The 24,471-nt window shown below is 35.7% G+C and overlaps 1 protein-coding gene across 1 annotated transcript; it reads right to left on the bottom strand.

Moving 5' to 3' along the window:
* Positions 1 to 1,091: 1,091 nt before the first annotated feature.
* Positions 1,092 to 20,928, bottom strand: REPS1 (RALBP1 associated Eps domain containing 1; the record flags this gene model as incomplete). Its single annotated transcript, XM_010009707.1, has 12 exons — positions 1,092 to 2,063; positions 3,082 to 3,187; positions 3,797 to 3,945; positions 4,545 to 4,640; positions 6,018 to 6,203; positions 6,986 to 7,050; positions 7,819 to 7,937; positions 10,160 to 10,232; positions 12,036 to 12,137; positions 12,993 to 13,080; positions 16,215 to 16,295; positions 20,807 to 20,928. Coding segments are annotated over 12 exons (1,256 nt in total), but the record flags the coding sequence as incomplete, so codon positions are not given.
* Positions 20,929 to 24,471: the final 3,543 nt, after the last annotated feature.

The following is a 24,471-nucleotide window of genomic DNA, read 5'->3' as shown; positions in this document are numbered from 1 at the left end:
ATGCATATTTAGCTACCATTTCTTAATCCCTTTACATGCAAATAGAAAGTACCATCTTTCATGCAGCTATGACATCTGCGCCTCTCATTCCAGGGAATCTTGCTTTGGACTACATACATAAGCTATCTGCAAAATGTACATAAGGTTTGAAAAAATGTTGGAATAGTTATAGTAATAAAAATAAGCATAATTATCTAGTCTGTAAATTGTAACAATAAAGACAAATACTTCTTTTTCACTGTAACAAACAGCATATCCAGCAGAAAAATCTAACGTGAGCTATCCTTTTGGAAGGGAAGCAGATGTTAAGAGAATTTCATTTAAACACAGAAGTGAGACAGTGAGGATAAGGACTGCTAACAGGTGATCATTTTGTTTTAATTCTGAAGGGTACTCTCAAGGAAATGAAACCAGAAATGAAAACTAAGGAACTATGTATTTTTTTTACCCAAGTCAATAGTAGCATTTAGTTTTCAGAAGTAACAACCGTATTAAATTTGCTCATACGAGGATACAAAAGGAGTATAGCCACAGATTACCAAGAGAATTCGATCACTTCTAATCAACAGCTAAAAAATGAGGGAAGAAAATGGTCAAGGGATTATGGATCAACTGTTTCCTGTACAGGCCATAAAACTACAAAAAATTCCCTTTAGACCTGCAAGAAAACCCTCCCCCATATTTGAATGAGTTTCAATTCCCAGGTAAAGATGAATCAACAAAATTAAAATATTGTGCTGTTTTATTGGTGTAAAAATCACACAACTGCTAGTTCTGATTCTGCAGAGATACATCCATGCAGTTAAACATCTATGATCCCACAGCCAGAAGAAGCCATTAAATAGAATATCTGCTGTTAGTCAGCAATTAATGCAAATTTACATATGCGATCAAAAGGTGTGTATCGTACAATATACAACAAATCCTAATACAGTACATCAACCTGAAGAGCAGGATACACTCGGGGAACTCTGTTAATAGTGAAGCCTGTCTATACGCCAGAGAAATAAGGCCTGGAAACAAGATGACAGAAGGTACCCCAGAATTCCTAAGAAGCAAACTGTTCATTTTTTGTTTTATTCGTTTATTTATTTTTTGCTGGGAATTAGAAGTTCATAGAGGTATTGACACATTACTTGACAGTACAATTTGTTATAGTGAAGACTGGTGGATGTGATCTGTTATTAAAAGGTAACGTGTGAAACATGCAATTACAGGTGGTGCTTAGGCAATGTGTAATTAATACGTTGGGGATTTACACCCAACTCTTTTCACAAAAGGGAGGGCTGAAAAACGTCTGTTTGACAGATTACCAATTGTACCATAAATCTTCATATGCATGCAGCTGAATCAGGATCATGAATGGATAAAATGTGAACACCTGGCAATCTGTGGTTACATACTCTATAATGTATGCAACAAAACAAAATCAAATCCAGATGATATGGCAAACAGCCTGCAAGAACCCTCTCAACCTGAATAAGCTGCTTTATTGCAAAGAGGCAGGCTTTCTAGAATTGTTAACAACTTTCCAATTGTGAAAGGTGGCTTGGGAAGTAACATTGGCCAATGAGAGATTAATTTCTCTCTTTTCTGGCACAGTAAGATCAATGCCATAGTGAAAGAAGACTTTATGTGCTTAAAGTCAACTGATTAGCAATCCTCTTCTGCAAAGATGTTTCAACAGGAAAAAAGAAACCACTAAATTCCAGTTGGAAATTTTGGCGACAAACTCTGCAAACTCAAGCCCAACAGAGACCACGGATACCCACAGAAAATGATGTGAGAGGCAGTGTCACATTCAAGGAAGAAGTTTTTTTCTCTCTGTACTGAAATTAAAATACTTAAATACAAAAGTGGACAAATTGGCAAAACAGAACCACAACATTTAATGTAGAATAGAGTGCACTGAGCTAGATGCATGGATCTTTAAATAGGCTTTGAAACCAATACCCCTTTCAAAATTAGTAAATTCACAGTTAACGGCAGTAGGCTTAGAGGTGAGAGAAGGGTCGAAGTTGTTCCAGTTGGACTTCCAGGGAGATTCTCTCTTCAAGAACATCCTACAAAAGAAACATTTTCTACTGACTGTCCACAGTGAATGAACATTCAAAAATTTCCTCATACAAACAAAACTGGTGAATGTCAGTTTCAGTTCTGAGAGCTAACATTTTCTAGAATCTGGAGAACTCCTCCCATAATCTGAACAGGAGATTGGCTAGCTACTACTTGCTCATAAATGAAAGTGAATACTTTGCTCAAAAGGAGAAGCCATTTAGTATTCTTTCATTTCTTTCAAACAACCCAACCCACAAAGTTGTAACCAGCGGCAAAACCAAGTATAGTATTTTCAAATAAAGCCTAAAATATTAAGGGGTAAGCTCTCATCTCAGTTAAAGGACTGGAAAATTGCCATTTCCCTCAGTATTTCCTCTTATGTATATCTTACATACTTCGACTCTCATAAAAAGTGAAATTCAGGCTAGATAATTTTTAAAATGTCTTATCTTCCAGACTAGACAGTTTACATTTAAGGTTTTGATTTCATAATTGATAGTGGATCTTAAAATAGCAAGAGAAGGATGTTAAGATGGTGCCTACAGATAAACCCAAAATTGTAATAGCTGACCTAAACAGATGACTTGTTGTTCTTAAGCTGCAAGTTTTGTATTCCAGATTATTATATTTGTTTAAAAATAACTAAGACTTCAAGGTTTGCTTTTTCCTTCAGAAGCAAAGGAAGGAAAGCTGCTCTTCTCAATACTGCTTTTAAAGTATCTGATGACCACAACAGCTACCTTGAATTATTAATACTAAGTTAACATTTCTGCTTTTTTATTTTTAGTGTAGCTGAAAGCAGATGAGTACATTGAAAACTGTGTTTTGTAGTAGTAAAAGCGTCCTTTGTAATTTCACAAAGCTTCTCACAATTCAGTATATTCCACGATCTACAAAATCAATTAAATTTTCCATAGTGATATCCTCTACTATGTATATCATTGGTTTGCAGAGATGCCCATTATTACTAACATATTGCCTTCTCAGGTTCTTCTCTTAAAGAGACAAAGATTATGGAATTACCTTTAGTTGCTGCTGTAGTTCACTATTCAATCTGGCCAAAACAGTGTTGGTTTCCTTGTTACGTCTGATTGATGCCTGAATTGCCTTCTTGTCTTTCCCCACTGACCTGAGAATATATTAGAAGTATTGTAATAAGTCATTTCGTTGCTTAGCTGAACATCCAATTTATCATCTCTCTTTTTCTAAATGAGCAAATGCCTCTTTTAAATTTGTTACACTGTTATTTTCCCTCTTCTGCCTGGCTTATTGTTCCTTTGCATGGAAACAACACATATTTGGTTTCAATGAAAGAGCAAGCAGCACGTTTAAAAAACTTGTCATAATAAATTTTCCCAACACACCGTACAGCATTCATTTACCTCAAAGTGACTAATGCAATAGTCCCACTTTCAAGCTAGGACACAAAGACTGCACATTTTGGACTATTCATGGCAACCATTATTTGAAATTCAACACTACATCTTAACATGTCCACCACTTATTTTCAACATACTTGCAGAAGTTAAAAAGTTCACACTCCAAAATTCAAGATTGCTAAAATGTCTCCCAGTAATAGAGGCTTTGGGATGATCTTGTTTAAAAGCCAAAAACTTTTAGACTGTTAATCTAATTCGAACACACTGAACTTGTTTGCAGCTCCTGGAACAGAAAGCGTGTATGCTGTTTAATTGTAAAGTTTCCAGTAACAGATGTATTTATACACTTCTTGGGTTACCTAGGAATAGATGGCTGTGAAGCAAGAACAGCAGCTATGACACCTGTTTTCTGTGTATGTTCCTCAGCTTCAGGTCTTAGCTCGTCCTCTGATTTTAATCTTCTGCGAATAGGCTTTGGTGGTGGAGCAAGTGGGGTAGTGCCTTTACCCTGAAGAAAGAAACACAGCCTATCAATTCTCACAAGCTATACTTGACTTAGATTAGAACCCAGTAACTTGTTTATGTTACGTATTTTTAAAACCAGTTACTGAGCTAACTGAATTTACAACCCATCTGATGTTTCCTGATGGACATCTAGCTGCATTCTCATATGGTTTGAAAAAATTTAAGTACTAAATCCTAACCCTGGTGAAAGGGCAGCAAGTTACTAAGCACCAAAGAACTGTGCAAGCAGTCAATTGTAAATACACATCATCTCAGAATAGGCTCCCTCCCCAGTAATTAGGTAACACAAAAAAAAAAAAAAAAAAAAGCTACTGTTAACCAATTTCTGCACTAAAAGTTTTGCTGTTTCAAAAATTTAACACTTAAGGATCTTCATTTTCTGCTATCTTGAGAATAAAGCTAATCATGAACATCTTCTGATGCAAAAATTCGTCACACACATGCCTATTTCAAGCACATATGGGACCTAAGAAAACTGGGTTCGAGCGGAAGCATACAGAGGTACTGTCACAAATATAAACAGACATATAATTCCATATACATCCGACAACTGCACTCTCCTTCCAAGTGTATTTTGCATACCGCACTAGTGGGGACACTAGCAGGTGCTTTGTCTTCAACTCTTCCATCTGCTTTGGCAACTCTAAGAGAACTTGCAGAATCAGAGGGCTTTTCAACCTAGAGAGATATATACTACATTTAGAAAACTACTTCTCAACAAATTTTTCAACAAAGCACCTAAAATTCAAGTCTTCTTTAGAAGGACAAGCTGGAATACAACAACAATACATGCTTTGGAGCAAAACCACCTAAAACTATCTTGGTCACAATCACTGTTTTGGCCTGAAAGCAGCTTACAGAACAGGCACAAGTAAAATGCTGTACTTCCAGAATCAATAGTCAGACCTGTCTTCTGATACAGAATGTTAGATTCAATACAGAATATAAAATTGCCACGAAAGAGACAAAATGGTTATCTGAAAGTTCTCTGCTCTCAAGCATTTTACTCTGAATAAAGCCAAATCCCCAATGTTATGAGGCACTGTATAGTACAAAAAAGGCTGTGGCCTGATGATAAATTGCTACAGCTGTTTCTGCTACTACATTGCCACCATTATCTACCTGTTACTGCCAAAGGTTAATCCCTCCAGTGGAACACAATGCCACTGTTCCCCATTCCCCCCAGTGCAAAACAATCAGCAAAGCTTAACTTCAGAAGTCTTCAGTGGCAGCTTAAGCTAATGCATCTGATTTTGCAATGAGGTACATGGAGAGCCCTCAAGTGGTTCTACATCATTGACCTTCCTGGTTAAGGGAAGGAAGAACATGTTGCTGATAGTTAGGAGGACTTTAAAGCACCACAGGTACTTTTGCAACTGAAGATGCCAAAGTGCCCCAGAGAACTTACAATCTCAATGAAGGTTACAAATTATGAAAGGAAAACACAAAGTAACTCGTGTAATAGTAATTAGCTATTATGACATTAATATGAATAAACCCCAAGGCTTCCAAACTTTTAAGTCCTGTTTCTGTAGTAGGAAACAAGGTTTTGTAAACATCTCTGATGACCTACTATGGAGGGATGCTAGAGCTCTATTCAGTTTAGCTGTCTGCCCAATGGCTTTGAACAAAACCAAATTAACAGAATTTTAGCAGACACTAACAATAGCTGACTGTCACCTCATTTATTAAGACAGATTAGTTTAAGACTTAGAAGTATGCCATTTGTAAGGCTGACAAGAATGAGCAGAAGAAAAGTTTTGCCTCTGCTAAATCTTAAATGCACTAACACAATAATGTTTGTGCACATATATGCTAGTAAGTACAAAATCTCTTGAATTACAATTAAGAACTGAAAGAAAAGAACTTCTGTCTAGGTATGTGGCAATTACTAAGTAAGTGTAGCAGTGTGTAACATAATTGCTTTCTAGCAATGGATTGGGACACCATTAAAACCCCTAAACCACTGAGTTCAAACAGCAGAAGTAGGTTTTAACAAATTCTTGTAACTGCTGGTGGAATTAAGCAATTGACAAGATCTTCACTTCTGCTCACCTGCAAGACTTCTGAGTGTGTTTCAATTTCATCATCCTCCTCTTTGTTTACACCTGAAACAGCAAATGCCTCAAACTGGCTGAAGTCTGCAAAATTTGGCTGTTCTGGTATTTGTTGAGGTGAGGTACTGGTATGAGCTATTAGGCCTTCAGCATCCACTGGGCGATGCACATGAGGACCTGCACCCTGCAATAAGACAAAAGCATTTAGTGACATTGTCAGTAGGACAAATTACATCTCATCCAAGACACAGACAGACCACTCTGTGTTTACAAAAACAGGGAAATACTTAATGAGACAAGGAAGTGAAGACCATTGATTGTCTTCAGTTGATGGTAACTCGGGTTTTAGGAAGTAGCAGCTGCTGCAAAATAACTGAAAAATGATTTTATCTGTCCCCTGTCAGATCTGCAGAGCAGCTGAAGGATTCAGCTGGTTGAGACAAAGAAAAAAAACTTTTGCAGGATTTGTTCTCTACTACACCAGCCAACTGAAGGACTACAAAGACCACCAACTCTCTGACAAAGAAAGAAGTGGGATATCTCCTTTTGGGAGCAGCCCTGTTATGCAAAAAAACTATATCCTATGCCAGACCCATGGAAGACAAACACTTATTTTGCAAAACTTTTAAAGATTGCTCTCAGTCTGTGTTAAGGCCTATTAGCTAAACACGAACAGGTAAAAGAAATGTGAAAGACTAACTTTCCCCTCTTTCCTACAACTCACAGCTCCAGAGCCACTCATTCCTTCTCAATTTCTAATTTAATCCCTTTTGATGGTTCCACCAGAAGCAATTCTTTATTGAGGAGAGGCTAGCATTTGGCTAGTCTAGGTTTTGCCATCATTCACATCTTGGTTTCAAAAATACCATGCAATGCTACTCATTTTAGAGGTAAGTTAAAATTCAGAGTTAGATAAAAATCATGCACCGAGTTAACAGTACAATTTTTCAAAAGTCACATCATCACCTGTGAAGGCTGTGGTCTTGGAGGCACTGCAGGGGGATAGGCAACAACTCCAGCCTGTTGCTGTCCTGTAAAAGAGGCATCACATTTGGCCAAGATTGTTACTCTTCATTGCTACAGTGCTACCTGATTTTTTTGACTTGTCAACATGAAGAAATTCTGCATTTTGCCTACATATTAACCTGTCATATTAACAATAATTGTGATGTCATCTCCTTTCAAATATGCAACAGACAAAACAAGGAATCAGAACATGGATCTTGTCCTCTGTTCCAGCTCAAAGTACAGACATGGTCATACTTCACTGATCTTAGTCCTTTTGTTTGTTTTTTTTTTGCTTTACCCTCATTATACACACTCCTAACATCTTCTAATACTTTGTGATCCTGAATTGAAAAGTACTGACAAGTCAGAAGCACAATAAAAAACCCTCATGCAGAATCAGAAGTGACCATTAATCATTTCCTCTGAAGCGAAATACTTAACACCCCTCTCTGATACACCTGATACCAAAAGAACTTCTCTTGAAAATTTACTGGCAGATGCAATTCATTGCATGTGGGTGCACCACCAAAATATTATTGTCTGACTTTGCTCCGCACATTCACCCAAAGGACTACAATGTCAGCATTCAGAATTTACTTCTAAATTATCTGTTGAAGCAAAGTGGATCACAAATTTTTATACAAACAGAAGGAGTAACAACATTTTCAGTTTTTTCATTCAGAAGCAGTGATTTCAAAAGACACAATCTTTCTTCAGAGAAAAACAACCCCATATGCTTCAGGAATATGTGTGCTGGAAAATAACACACAAGAGGAACATGGTATATCTACCTGGGGTAACTGAAAATGATCTGTTCAAATCTAAAGAAGATGATCGAGAATGAGAAGGATGAGGCCTTGGAGGGGGTGGCGGTGGTGCAGTGCTATCTGGAGATGTTCCTGAATGTGACCTGCAAAACAAAAGCTTCTGTCGTGATTTTAGGCAGCTACAACAGAACTAAAATTCAAGAGTTCTTCAAAGCATGCAACTAAAAAATAAAGTTTGACAGATGGAAAAGAGCCTGACTGCCACTGATTTTGCAGTTTTAAATCTGGTATTGACTGATTTCACAATAGTTTTTATATTTCCGTTTACTTAAATCTTGTTATCCAAATTATTCTTACATTACCACAAGTAATTTATCTTTTGGAAACCAAGAGCTTGGCACGCATCCTAAACAATAACAGTTCGGGAACAGAGAATCCTAAATATGGCAATTCCAACCAGATGGTAGTCACTATAATTTGCAAAATATGGAAAATGTAGTCAACATCCTGATTAGGTTTTAAACAGGTTAAGTCTAACGTCACTGAAGACTATGAAATTTCTGTTGGACCTGCCTCGATGTATATTGATTGAGCTTATCGAGTATCTCAGATAGCTTTTTAATTCTCTGCCTGAAATTTTCCCAAATCCATATACTTAGTAGCAGCATTGCTACTCATTCTTAGGTAGGATCACCATCTAGTGGATACCTGTTGTAAATTCAGCGAGCATACATGCAAAAAGGATAGAAGGATAAAGTAGTGCCTAAGTGCCTTTGAGTGGGATTTACTGTATATGCCTTCCATTTAAAGCAGTCTGCAGAAGCTTCCTAACTAGTCAAACATGAGCAAGACAGATTTACTGAATCACTGACATGAATACAACTACTCTTTTATTCCACTCAAATAAGCAATAAATTCTTTTCTGTGACTGAGTTCTGTATTGTTCTTCTGAAACTATCATAAGACATAAAACTAGGAAAGGTAAGAGGTACCAAAAGTTCCACATAAAACTTGAAATTCATAAATGTATAGGTCCAGAGAGAAAAATGAGTTACCACAGCAGAAAAATTTACACTGTTAACATTCTCTCCAGGACAATTCTTCTACATTTCACACTCATGAAATGTATATATATCCAGCTGATGGAATGAAAATCTAATTACACTGAGTCCTAGGGTCATCCCACTAGCTAGTCTAATATAAAAGGCACAAGTAGGATTAAAGGAGGGAGAAAATGGTTTAAGGACACTCCTGAAGCATCATTATCTGACATAGCCTAGTCAGTTTTTGCTTTTTGAAAATACAAAAGAGTTCTCTGGCCTAATAGTACGGTTAAGGACAATGTAACCTCTATAGATAAAGCTGCAACTGGTAGATATTAGGGGTAGGAAGTAAAAGAGGAAGTGGGAGAAAAATTTCCTGGGTGAACACTGCCAGAACTGCCTGATCTGGACAGAAGCTGCCTGTGGCATTAAGCAGCAATTATGTTCGGCAAGAGAACCCAACCCAAAAAATTACAGATGAAAAGAACATGTTGAAAGCATCATGTTGATAGTGCAAGAACATGCATAGAAGCAGGACAGAATCAAATTTGCCATTAAATAAAATGGAGGAAAGAAGCTTTCAAGTTGCTGTGCTGACAGGCAACTGCAAATCTTTCTTTGCTATTGAAGTCACCCTAATTATTTTTGTTTTGAAACTTACCTCTGAAACTGATTGTAAGATAGTTAATGGTGCAGCTGCTTTTTAATCCTATTCAGGCAGATTTAATGGGAACAATTAGCACCAGCTAGTACAGCACATTCTCTCATGTCAAATGATACAGTTGTTGGTTATGTGCTTGCATAGCTTCCTCCAATCTCTTAATTTATGTTGGGCTGTGACTGCCCTCCATTTAATAGAAGTCCATTATTAAAAGAGATTCAGTTACCGCTGTGATATTTCTAATTTATGTTTTATTCTTCTTTTATGCTACAAAGTCACAAGGTCCTTCTCCATTAATGCCTAACGTAGTTTTAAAAACACAAAAAATTGGTTTGAAGTAACATCATGGTCTCCTGTGCTTACATTCCCTTGTGTTTAATGGGAGTTTTTATCAAGATTTCTGACTGAACGTGGAGTTTCATTTGATAGGCCAATCCCAAACAACTTTTTAGACTATTTTTTTCACTTTTACTTTACACATGAACAGGAACAGCATGTATTGTTAATGCATTAGAAAACAGACTGCCTCCAGATTCCTGAGTGTTAAAGTTCAGAATCTGTTGAGCCCTCATTTTAATAGCTCGTTGTCAAACAACAGAAGCTCAGAACAGGCTTCTTTAAACACCTTTTATTTATTTTTTTCAGTTGCTACTCTACTGACCGTTGCCGCGTTACAGTGCTTCCAATTTGCTCTGGATCTGAAGTATATGAGTCCGAACTGCTGTAACCATCTGCTGGTAAAAGAAAAGTAAAAAGTTTCATATTTTTTTATGCATCATTAATATACTCTAACAGATAGAAGTAATAGATAATTTCAAATATACACTTTTTATTTTTGAATAAGGCTTATGCATTTTATCCCTGAAAGGTATCATTTGAGCAGATTCAAAATCCTGGAATCTGAATAATTGAAGGATTCAATACAAACCAACTCCCCTCATCCAATACTATGAGTTCTTGGTTACTACTGGGACGTACTGAAAAATAAACAATGACAGTAATGTTGTATTTAAAATACTAAATGTAAGTTTCATAAGCACTGGTTTTTAAACATTTGACACTCTATCACTTCAACAATCTAGCCAACAAAAGTTAAGAGACATCCAAGTAAAAATAAAAGGCAAGAAGTAGGACATGCTTGATTTTAGAAGCGCTGAAGGATTGTCACCAACCTCAGAAGGCAGAAAAAGGAAAAATACATGTACAGTACAGAGATGAATTCAGTAGCTTCACTACTACTGCAACTTCTGTACCTTCAAGGCTAGTAGTCAGCTCTGTTTTGGACTACATCTTCTTAAAAACTTTCAGCTTCTGGTTAAGGCAACCTCTAAAAATGACAGATGCTATTAGAGCACCACATACAGTTTCCTTAACGCCTTAAGGACACCCTTGCCCTTAAAAGCTGTGCAAAGCATGAGGTTTTTCCTCCATAAATGAGGAAGCTCACCAAAAGTCACAACATTTGTGTGGAATGAATGTAGACAGAAAAATGGAATTGAGAATAAATTATCACAAGGGATGATTCCAGAGCATCCGGTAAAGCACAATTCAAGGTGGAAAGTCACCAGAGCAATGAGACTTACCTGATAAGTTATCAGTAAAGAGGAAAATTCTAATCAAGAACATCAAGATTTTTCTCTATTACCCAGTCTCAAAAGATTACTTTAACCTCCTAGGACACTAAGGTTTTCAAAAGTGTTAAGACACATCAGCCACGACCCAGAGATGTTTAGCAAGGCACATTCTTACCTGGCACTTTCTAGATTACTCCTGTATTACAAACCAACCAAAACACTACCGTCTTAATAAGGCAAGGGACTCAAAATAATGAGGTCTTCAAATGTTATTTTTACTGAAGAATAAGTAAAATTTTTTATCAACTTTATTAAATTTGTATCAGTTTAAAGAAAGTAAATCTCAAAAAGATCCCAAAGACTCATTCAGGCTACATATAATGTGACCTCTCTCAATATTAAACAAAGGGATTGATCAAATCAAAAGATTGCAAAATGTTTTGGACATAGGAGTTACTGAAAACCAAAAAGGCTATTAGAAGCAAATAAACAGTTGAAAAGCTGTACCTAAAAAAAAAAAAAAAAAAAAAAAAAATCTAAAAGTCTACTGCATTTCTTTAGTAGCTAAACTAGATGTGAATTGCCTGAAAATTGTGAACAGGTTTTCACTCTTCACAAAACACTGTTACACAGTTCTGAGGTAGATTCAAATGCTTAGTCAACTCCACTTCCGTACATTTCAATTTCTTATCCTAAGATTAAAAGAGAAAATAGGAAGATGGAAAAGAGCAGGGAAAAAAAAGAAACTTTTTTCAACACATACGGCAGGAAAACATCTCCAGTGACATCAGTAGAACTTTCGTAATTACTACTTCTAATATATACTTTGTCTCTGTTCTTTGGATAAATTTATCTCACTTTAGAGCTTCTGCTATCTAGCAAGTTTTCATTCACAGAGGAATATATCAGGTCTACATTTTGTATAATCTAAAAAATGAGAACAGAAAATACTTTGATACTTACTAACTGTGTTTCCAGGTGTAAATTTTACAGATGAACTCATTTTGTTTTCTTCTGGGAGATCAGGTGGTTTCACAAGTAGGGGGCTAGTAGGGTTAGCATGATCTAGATTGAAAAATAAGTCTACATAAATTAATATATTCAAACTAGCTTTTACTTCTGATGACAAAGCCTTACATTGGTTTTTGACCCTTGTCTAAAGCGCTGCACTCAAGGCCAAAATCAGTGTATGAATTACTCTAACTTTGAAGTCTTACATTGTAACAGTGCTATTTCTATTTGTATAGTGTTAACAGTAGTTTAGAATCTTTACCCATTTACAAGGCTAAGGATGTTTTGAAAGAAATGTGTTGTTTATTATTGTATTCTAAAGATTATGCATGAGTTCTATGACCTTAGGAAATATTGGCATGGCATACATCTACAAATTGAGACCCCACTGTTCTTGAAGAAAAACTGTCAAACCTCCTTATTATTATTAAAAACCAAAACAAACAAAAAACAACCAACCCAAACAAAAAAACCTCTACCAAATACAAAAGGCCTGCCAATCCTCCCAAATGCTGTCAGGTTTCAAAATAATAAACTCAGTGTTTCTGACCACAGCAGAACAAGCTTTATCAATGCAGGCTATGTTCTCTGGCTTCACAGCCACTTTCTGAAAGCAAGAAACCTAGATTTCTCCCAGAGGCCCATATCCAATCTATATCATGATGCTCCTGAACTACTTCAAGCACTAATCTCCTGTAGATGGTGAAATCTTTACTGCTGCAAATGGTCAATTCAAACACTGCACCTATCTGAACAGTACTCCAACCCTTAACTCAGAGACTCTCATTAATTATGCTGGTTATTAAGTCCAGATATAGTAGTCCATGGAGAAGAAAAAAGCATGCTTAAGGAAGCAAAGCCAACTCTAACTGTAAAATCCTTTCTCATTAGCAAGAGAAAATACGTTACCACTTCCAGTTCTTTTAAGCTCCATTTCCTGCATGTGGATTTTGCTTGGAGTCATTCTTATAGGAACTGGGTGCACAATTGCAGTGTCCTGCAGAGGAGATCAGAGTTAAGTGATGTTAATCTAGTTTTAAACAGCTCTATTAAAAGTGTCTGACACCATGAAAAATGTCATGTCTAAACAAAACTTCATAAATATAATTTTTTACACAGTTCCAGGGACTTGAATATACCCATAAAACCAAAGCTCTATAAGCTGAAGTTTCTCTAATGTAAGGTGTAACCTAGCATACTACTTTAAAAGGGCTCCAGAAATGTTGCTGTAGATAATCAAATTGTAAATAGGACAACAGCTGAGATCTACCAGCTTTCCACAATTTTTGGCATACCAGAAGTGAACCTTCAAAACAAAACAAAAAACAAACGAACAAAAAAACCAAACCAAACAAACAAAAAAAACCCCAAAACAACCAAACCCCAAAACTACCCAACAACATCTTGCAATTTAAAAATCCCACCACTCTGCTTTACTCATGATGCCTCACAAAATTACGGCCTCTTTAAATTGTATGAGTAATTCTATATAAAATAGGTACTTGGTAGTAGTTTAAGACAAATTGTTTTAGGAATCTTTAGAATCTTCTAAACTTCAGGATAATAAACCCTATGAAATAGATCTCTAGATAGGCATTGACCTTAGACTGAGGTATTTTCTTTGTAGTTCAGACAACTGACTCCATTTTAGTGTGCTTTATAGACAGCCCTTTTCATTTGGTTAGGAGACTGAGTAGATAAGTAGACAGCTTAAAAAAAACACCGAAACAACTTAAAACTTTTACATTTGTTCTCAAGTAATCTAAAAATACAGACATAGTGGTTTGAGGTTTTTTTACTGTCATCTATGATTCAGAATGTATGAATGGGTGGTACAATGACAGCACACAAAAAAAATCCTAGATTATATCCTGTCCCTAGAAATGACAAGAACTTTGAAAACTACACAAATTTAACCTGTTCTGACTACCCAAGTTGATCAATTTCACCAACCATAATACCTTTACATGAATATTTTCTAAAACTATTTAAAGTGACTTACACTATTCTTGCTGCAAATAAGACCTTTTAAAACCACTTTCTAGTCACAGCACAAACACTCCTGTTGCGCCAGGCTTTTAGGAATAGTTACAGCTTTAAAATATATTGGATTTTTTTTTCCCCTGTAATAGGATTATCATGCAAAAATCACTCTTGCTGTACCTACTTCAGCCCTCTCCTGTAATCTAATGCGCAGCTACCAGAAAAATCATGTCTCATGGTGAAATGGATTGCTATATAATGTATTAATTCAGATCTTTAATCAAATTTTACACAAAACAACATGTTACCAACTTTCACTTATAGTAGGCAGATTATGTTCCCATACTCGGCGATGAGTGTACTGTTTTAATCTTTCCACTTCTCTTTTACCTCCAAAGCAACTGCTTTTCCAACAAAAAGAAGAAATAGTCTATGAATTTACTCTTTAGTTACTTATGAACAACTGCTTGAGAAAGTTTATTTTCTTCTTTGGGAAAGCAGGAGCTGTTCAATAAATCAGTCCTATGCATCACTGTTGAGCCCACTAAATTCAGAGGTCTGCACACTGCTACTGAAAATTTGCTGCCAGTTGTTCTTATTTTCATATGAAAAGACTCTGAAGTACCTATTCCCAAAGTCCATTACCTTAGCAAGCGTAAGAGACACTCACCACTTCAAAATTTTTCTCAACATTGTAAGAAAATAACTCGAGTGTGATCTCCCAGTATATTTTCTGAATTTCTATTTAAATGGATATGCATACAGGCACATACACACAAACAGTTATATATGAATTTTCCATATATTATCACTTTCTATTTTTTAGATTATTAACGTATGGGAAAAAATCAAATGTCAGATTTCTGTTATTTACTAATTATGTGTAAAAATAAATTACTATCTTATTGTGGAGACAAGACAGTGATAGCTCTTTACTGTCAAGCAATACACATAGAAAGAAACAACTACAAACCAGTTTCCATCACGTTTACTTCACCAAAACATGAAAATAGCACATTTAAACCAAAAAAGTCTCTTGGATGGAAAAGGGCTATTTTTCACGTTAAGTATGACATTTTCATCTGGTTTGAATGTTAACTAAGGGCAATTCTGAGCAGAGAGAACAGCGCAGTTTCATTTATAGTTTCTAGCATCTAGAAATGCTATTTCCACATAAATATCAGGGTTAGTTCTGAGAGTGGAGTACTGATGTACTTAAAAATCTGTAGAATCACAGAATCATAGAATAGTTAGGGTTGGAAAAGACCTTAAGATCATCTAGTTCCAACTGTGTATTTACATATTATATCTTTTCAGAAGTGATGTTTTTAATATTAAAAGCAGTTAAATGCATATCATGTACACCTATAATTTTGTTATATAATCAAATGGACACCAACATCGTAATTAAATTAAAAGGGGTACTAACAGCGGTAATTAAACCTGTAAGAAAAGCAGGATGAAAGCAGCAGCTAAATACTGAAGTAATTTTAATGCATCTCAGAAGCACTTCAATGTCACATGCTGTGAAGTTTAAAACCAGCAGAACTGGAAATGCCATAGTGAACTTCTGGCTCCCAAACTTCACAAGCTATTTATCTACATAATTCTTCAGAGCACTCCTCACCGAGTAAAGCGTTAGAACAGCACAGGTTTAGCTGAAAATATACTGAAGGTCTTATTAAAAGTAACTTCGTGAAAACATTAGGAATATGAAATACCACACTGATTAAAGCCCAGTAGTTTTTTCAGTGAGGTTGGCACTGTCAACACCTAAGATTTTGTACAAATCAACCTCTCCAACCAAAACAACACTTAAGACAAAAACTAAACCAGGACTGGTTTATCGCTGGGAGTTGCCCTTGCATAGATTTGTAAGTATCTTCATTTAAACCATTTTCATATTAAACCATTACATTTAAACACTTTGTGTAATACAGGGAAAAAGCATTCTTTGCACTCTGGTATTAAACATGAGCAGTACTAGAAAACTTGTATTCCTAAAATAAGTGAAAACAACCCAAAGAAGCCTGCCACCATTCCCAAAAAAGCAGTTCATGGAATCATGCATAACAGCTAAATACAATCAATGGAAATTCAGTGTTAATAAAATTAATTTCAAACAAGCAAGCTAAGTGATTGACTTACAGGATCAGCTGGTGCAATGTTAGAATCAAATTGGGTCAGAGTTTGTGAGCTTGAAGAGCGTTCGCTAAATGTCTCCCACTGCTGAACAGACAGAGGAGAGAAATCAGCATGATGAGAAAGGTGGGAGTAAAAGATCACTGAGGAGATTTAGCATAGTAGTTCAGAGGTTGCACTGGGAAGTACTGTATTTACACTGGACAGTACTTGACTTGGAAAGCACAATACACATTAAGTATTTCTATTTCAGTCTGAGCTTGATGTGCAACCCAAGTTTGTTATCTGTAATCAATATTTATCTTCATATTATTTCATAATGAGGATAAAGGTGCACAGTCAACACAGAAGTACCTTCAAAGTCCGTGTTTGCCAATGAAAACCATACAAATAAAAAAACATGGTTAAGCCATCCAAACATGTAAAGATAAAATCAGTGACACACGTTGTGTATTTGTAATTATAAAATACACAAAAAGGTTCTTCAGCTTTGTAGCTGCCAAGTTTCCAATGTATTTTTTAAATGCTGATTTTCTTACAAAATCCTAGACAAATGAACACTGTGCAGTGTACGCCAATTACACCAGTTCAGCTTGCCAGTGCAACCCCTGAGAAGTGATTGCATGCTGTAAAAGAGCATTTTTACAAGTCTAAATCACTGACAAGTCAAAGAATTAAAACCAGTATAGACTGCTAAAAGCAAATAAGTCAATCTCTGAACAATTTTGTAAGATATAGGCATGCTGTAGCAATACATGGTTGTCAAGAGTCCACATGCTTGTCAAGCTACAGCAGCAACTGGATCAACAAAGTATCAAAGTACATAAAATTAGTCTGTGATCCAGAAGCCAGATTACAAATCACAATAGGAATGCTAAACTTGTTATATGTTGGTAAATATCAACCAAGTCTCAAACATCACAACAAAAATCGCAAATTCAAAACTTTCAATGCTCAGAAAATGACAAAAGATTATGTTAATCTAGTTGTGAGAACAACCCAATATTTCTGTCTCATGTCTATAGGCAAATCAATGTAAATGATTTCAGAAGATACAGGACAAACTATATGGAGTTAGTCAACCTAATCTCATGAGCTCCTGTACACCAAAATATATTTAGTGACTGGCCTGTATGTGAACCTAGTCTAAACCAGTTATTTCAGAAATAACTCTTCATAGAAGTTCCTAAATAACTGCTTTTAATCAGCTGAAATTAAATTCAGAAAAAAAGATTTAACTAAATGTGTAAGTGTTTTCATGAGTGATGCTGCTCCTTGTAGAGACAGAGCTTTATCTTCCCATTTTATACTTTAAATTAAGTCAAAGATTATGGGATACTATGCATATATTTGGGGGGGGGGGGATTGGCTTTTTTCCCAGCTTGGGTTTGTTGTTTTTTTTCTGTTTTTTGTTTGGGTTTTTTTTTCTAAATGGAATTTTTGTTTTAACTCACAAAAATACCCCCTTCACAGACAAAATCTAATGAAACCTTTTTAGCAAGGATGTAAGGTTTCCTTCCCAACTGCTCTGTCATGCTATCTGTATTGAAAGGCAACACTGCAAGTAGTCTGGAGCTGTAAAAACCTGTTGAGTGAGCCAGTTTTTACTAAGACAGAAACTTAACAGCAAGGTTGTGCCAGCCTTTCCCCTGGTTTTCCTCTTGCATCTACACAGCTGCTCATTTTCATGAAACATGCGTTAGTATTTATCTTAGTACTATCCTTTGAAACTCTGTTTGGCCAGTGGTTTCAAAGTTAGTGGTAAGACTGGCAAACAGACCATTTGATTACAGAAATATTGTTTCTTAATTTTTTAAAACTTCCATACAGGTATACAGCATCTATGTTATAGTTAAGATCAAGAATAAAATATTATCTCTTAGAGATGGATGCTGAATTTAGCTCTTATTCTACTCTTCTGAAGCCAAACTGCAGGTACATTTATTACTTGTTCTCAGGCTCCCTAGCTGAGCACAGACAAATGAACACCAGCACCTCCTGACTGCTTTTGGGAATATGCTATCGTGCCCCACCCTGAAATATTACCAGAAGCTAGTTACTGCTAATTCCCTGGTTAATAGGAAGATACATATATTAAGAATCTACTAGACTTAATCTCAAATTCTATGCAAGATTTAAGACCATTGACAACTGATTTGCTTTGTCTAAATTCCCACTAGCTGAAGTAAAACATTTGTCTTCTAGACTGGCAAACATGTTGCAAAAATACTTTCAAAAGGTTACTAGAAACTTAAACTCACAGCAACCCGAACCATAACTAAAAGAACACCAAGACAGTTGAAACAAGGTGTAAAAGGTACGAACTCAAAAGCAAATCTCCGAATCTGTGTCAAAGCTAGTATGACCATATGACACCAGAATGTTGTCAACAAAAATTCAGTAGGATTTTATTATTTATTTGTTTTTTAAAGCTCCCAGAACTAATTGCTCAGCCTTGAGACTGAATGGAAAAGATGCCTGAATTGAGAAAGTAGTGGCAAGTGATGAGATGAGAATGTGAATGGTGTAGTATCCAGAGTTAGGTTGATTTTCATGGTGCTCTTTATTCTGAGTTTGAGATTGATGCCGTGGTCCACACTTGTGACCTTACAGTAACTAAGCCTGACAACTGGAGTCTAAAAATGAAGTATGAGCTAAAAAGCACCAAGTAACCAACAGTTTTGAAACTCATGGAGATGAAATTGCCTGGAAAGGCAGATGATCCAAAGATACATGGCTTTTTCAAGTAATTAATTTGTTGATGACAGTTATAAGAGGTTGAAAGAGGAAGCAATTAGACTGGTGCCTGCAGTAATACCAGGAATTTTTTCATGGCATTAAAACCTCATGGACTTTGACCTGACTCATGCTGAAAAGAAAATACAGAGAAGCAAGAAGCATGCACAGCAGTATAGCTGAAAAATCAGAAATTCCTTTGTGTTAAAACAGAAAGCTCTTAACACAATAAGTGTAACATAGTACCATAATAAGTGTTCAACTCTTATTTTAGTATAGTTAGTATTTGGTAGTATATTTAGTAAGAGAACTTTTCCAAGCCTCTTAAAGTTTTAGTAGATTTTCACAAAGAAAACACCGTATTATCTATCTGAATGGACAAAGTCAGTTTGTAAGACAAGATTTTGGCTGACAGAATTGTCATTAAATTTGTTCCAGCAGTGCAATTACCCTAGTCGACTGGTTTGAGTTGAACAGGACAATGAAAGAATCTTTTCAATTACAATGCAGATTACCAAATTATTAGTTTATTAAAACTTTATTGCAAACATGATGGAGTGTATCAATGCAAATTTTAATACAGTTGCAGACATTTACAGCTTTTTAGCAACATCGAGTATCTGCTCATCTCCCTCCTAAAGCTTAGCTTCCTACAGGCAGTCTAAGAGTCATTCTGTCAAACAGAACAACTAAGAACCCCTAAATCATTTCCTACATTTTGTATTTGGTAAGGAGATCACTGTGAGGCTAGCATTTACCCTTAAGAGGAACAGCAGACTTTACAAAGACCTTCCTCCTGAGAAGAATAAAGTTTTCTTTGCTCCTAACTTTAATCCTAAAAATTTGCTTATTTACTGTTTCATACTGAATGTCCTTTGGTTTGTCTAAAACTTTGGCTACCAATCTTCCATTCACTTGAAGTCTGAAGAAAGCAGCCACAAAAAGCTTTTTCAATAAGAGGAGCAGGGTAGGATAATACTCTGCTACTGACAGAACTATCTCAGATGTTATTTTTAGTTTCTTCTTGAGAGTCTTAAATTTTTAAAGTTTTCAAAACACAATTCCAGTAGTTTCCCCTTAACCCCCATAAGCCTACACCATCTTTCAATTCAAAGGAATCAATCCCTTACAGGCTTTAACAATGGACATTTGCTGGGGTGGGGGCGGGGGGGAAGGAGAAACCACTAAACAAAAAATCCTGTTTGGTAACTTCAGTTTCAAATTCAAATTCTGACAAAATAGAGCTTTACTTTATAAGACTGCTTATATAACAAATATGTATGGTAAAGGATGATAAAGCAGCAGTACATAACAGTATAAATTTAATATTTAAATAAATTTAGTCAACAGATTCAACTTTGATTCTTTGCTTCTGACACAAACCCAGAGCGCTATGATTCATCTACATTACCGGTGGGATAATTTATATTTCAGGGTAAAACCACCTGCAGAAATAAAGTGTCAATGTCCAGTTCCATCAGAAATTTATTTTTAAGTTTTGCAAAAGTGTTGACTACAAAAGCTCTTCAAAGGTAACAAAAACACTCAAAACCCCCAAAAACTCACCTGAAATAAAAAAACTGGGAATGAATTCAACTTATCCAATAAGTGTTATGAGATCATTCTGCCATTAATATAAAGCTTCATTACCATTAATGACAACATTTTAAACAGTAGCTCATCTCACAATGAAACAGAAAAATTAGAAGGAAAACACTAACTTTATTACATGTAGAACCTTCCTGTGTCTATTGTCCTGCTCACTTTTTCACAATTTGTGATCAGAAATCTACTTATGATGAATTACAGATGCATACACAATTAGACTGACAATTAAACAGCTCTTAAATAAAAGTGCTAACCTCACTGCTCTGATTCAGTTCTGGCCAGGTCTGGTTTAGGGATGGCATTGATGGAGACTTGCTTGGAGGTGCTTCCGCTGGAGAGCTGGAGTAACCTACCTCACCAGTCTGTTCCCCAACTTCTGAAATGAGAGGAATCGTTATAAACCAAAATCATGAACTGCATTCAGTTTATTCTTAGAAGAGCTGCTCACACATCTCATGGAAAGCGCAAAGTAACCTCTGGTTTCATCTTTTCCAAGTAAATACTTAGCAGCAGACAAAACACACTCATTCAAGTCAAGCATATTATTTTATATGGTGCTACTTTTATTTTAAAGATCTTTCTGAAAACTGGACTTTGAAGATTACTCTGTACCATACTATCTCCCTGTACTTTGGCTTTTAAATAGCATTTTTAGATGTTGCTTACATATATAAATAAATGTAATTCTTTCTTACATTATGAGAAAGTAACTTCACAGTAATGTTTATTACATCAAATCCAGCACTGAGTTTATCTTACAGAATAAAATACTTCCTTATATGAAAAGTTAAAGCAAAACCAGTATATTAATGCAAACACAAACCAAAAATATGAGAACAGAGATGAAGAAAACCATACTCACAGGTTACTTCCAAACAGTATTCTAAGTTTTTAAGCCTCCTTACTAAAACAATAACATTTCCATTCACTACATTTTGCAAACTGAACAAGTGTAGGAGCTGTCACATTACAACTGCACATTGTTGCAGTTATTTCAGCGTTCTCTAAGCTTTCAGCAAGTACAGTTCCTTGCACAAACATTCCTTCAGAGTTGTACAAATTTTCATGATGCTGAACAATTTTTGTTCTGTTCAAACTAAGAGATTTGGGTAAAGTAAATCTGAACAGCTGCTTAAACATTCTGCCTAACACAGTAAACTCCTGTTTACAGGGTCTTCAGTTTTGCTAGATACCACTACCCAAGCCAAAGCAATGCACTGAAAGCCTCATAATCCTAAATTGAGATTACAACCATATAATATAACAAGAGAAATTGAAAAAGTGACTAATAAGTAGCTAGACATATTAACAAGATGTTTGCAGTCCAAAGAGTTAAAATTCTGAACAAGAGAAAATACTGCACAAGAGGAAAGATGGCTTAATTAAATTACCATTTAGGACTGCTTGATAGATATTGAAGATGACTGCCACAAGAATGTGTGATACATGGTACCAAAAATTGATTAAAATTTATAAAAAGGATTGGTTTCATGCTTCTGAAGAGCTGAACTCTGAAGTGTGCTCTTCTGCTGTGACAGCTCAATATTCTGTCTGCTGTCTTCCATTCAGAAGAAACTTTTAATTAATCCAATGTCAAACTGAACTGGAAACACTTGAATAGGCAATGATGACAACTTCACCTATGAAAACCAACAGCTCATTATTTATAGTCTCTAAAGTGCTGCCAGGGACAGCAAGAGGCACAGCCAAAAGGAATAGCCAAAACACTGAAATCCAGAAAGAAAGTAACTGTCTCATCTTGAGGCCAGGAGAGACTGAAGTGCTGCTGACATCAAAAAGGGCACACAGAAAACAGTAACTCATCAAAACTTCAAAGGTCTTGTAAATTTCCTGTAAATAGCCACACAACAGGTTGAGATGCAATATTCCCAGAATTGTGCCCAGCACCTAGCATCAAGTACTACTGTCGTTTAGGGAAAATGGCTTCACAAATTATTCCATCTAAAAGCATCTAACACCTGCTTTGGGCAAAAAGCATCTGGCAATAACAAGATGATATTTACAGGCACAACCATGTCTTCAAGTAGTCAAGATGACATGCTGTGGTCATTGAATACAAAATGTTCTAAATCAATAAAATAAATACAAAAGCACTCAGAAGTATTTATAAAACTGCCTGACTTCGTGCTCCCATTTTCATTCAGTGCAGTTCTGGCTGTTCTTATGCAGACAGCTCTCCCTCACTCTGAAGAGCATACCACAGCATAACGGTAAATCTTAAGTGAAGCTGCTGCAATTCAAATAATTTTGAAGTCTATGATCAATTCAAATACTAAACCCATTCAAACGTATTGTAGAATTACCCAATTATTCTAAGGACTTAAACAGCTCCTTTCTCTCTCTATTCAGTAGACAGATATAGCTCCTCATTTAACTTTTTCTCTGTTAAAATTTGGCAGAGGCATAGTGCTATACCAGAAAAATTACCAACTATATAAATGCTTTATTATACAGTAGGTCTATGTCATGTGACAGAAACACATATCCCTGGCCATGAAGCCAGATGCAAGACAAGACCATACATTAACAGGTTTGGAACACCTGCAGTTGGTCACATAATAGATTCACAGGGGCTGATGAGGAAGAAGCTGCCAGAATAGACCAGGAACATCCTTCCCTCCCTCTGTCTGAACAGAGACATAGGGGGCAGGGAGCCGCTGCTACTCTTCCTTCTGCTGGCCACTAGTTTGAAAGGCAAAATGAAAAGAGACAGCAAGTTTCAAGCACCAAGCAGAAGTATGGAAGATCAAGGGGAAAGTTTGTAACAGAAGGACAGAATTAAATGGTATTGTTAACACTCTGAAATAAAATTTACCATCTTGCACATTGGTTTAAAAAGACATCAAGTAATTCACCTTCTTGAACAGTCTAAAATTGTATCATTCACACTGAGACTTCAGTCAGTAGAAGATCATTAATAATTTCTTTCTTTGAGAAATTGTCATCCGATGAAAGAAGTGCACTCAAAAAGACACTCCAGTGCCATACTTTACAGTTCTGAGAAGGCTGTTGGAAGCAAGCTTAATTGAAATACAGTTTTTATGAGAACTAAAAAGAAAAAAGTTACAGAATTTTAACTGGTTTATCTTCCAAGGCTGATTTTAAGTTGAACTCTTGCAATTTAACATGCACATTAGTATGTACATAGACCTATGAGTAATTTTTAATTTAGATTAACATAGTAAATGTATTCAGGAGATTTTGACTGTTGTAACTACAAGTAAAACTATACCCACATCAGTAACTTCTTCTAGAGTCTCCTATTCAACATATAAGTTTTGGTGATAAATCAAGTTAGATGCTAGAAAAGCTATTTCCAACACTGGTGGTGCAAATAAAAAAAGAAATATATATAAAAAAAACCTAGTTAGATAAAATTCAACAAGCTTGCAAGAACTGTCACTTTTCATTGTAGCTATAACAGCAGATTCAAATATAAATCAGAACTATTTCTTTTAAGCAGAGCTTTCACATTATGGTAACCTTTTAACATTCACTAGAACAGGGTAACCTTCCAGTTAGTATCAGAGGGAAAAAGAGTGATTTGTACTTTATGAAAATACATCGAAGTTCTATATTAAGCAAGTTGCCTGCAATACAAGAACAATGAACACATACATAACATTTTTTGGTTTAGTGTCCAATTTATAAAGCTTCCAGACAACTTCAGTTAAATGATAAAAGCCTTGAAATCTATTATCAATAAAGGCAATAGAAGATCACGTACAGATATAGTTGTTGGTTGAAGGGTTTTTTTTGTTTGTTTTTGGTGCAGTTTTTTTTGTGTTTTTGTTTTTGTTTTTTAACAATGCTTTACACAAATAAACTTTACTCCATTTCCTATAAAGACTTTTGCTTGACCATCACCTTAACACACAAATAGACAGATGGGTAGTTT

Source organism: Nestor notabilis, unplaced genomic scaffold, assembly GCF_000696875.1.
Source record: "Nestor notabilis isolate BGI_N333 unplaced genomic scaffold, ASM69687v1 Scaffold35002, whole genome shotgun sequence".
NCBI classification, from domain to species: Eukaryota; Metazoa; Chordata; class Aves; order Psittaciformes; family Psittacidae; genus Nestor; species Nestor notabilis.
This window is presented reverse-complemented; position numbering and strand designations above follow the sequence as displayed.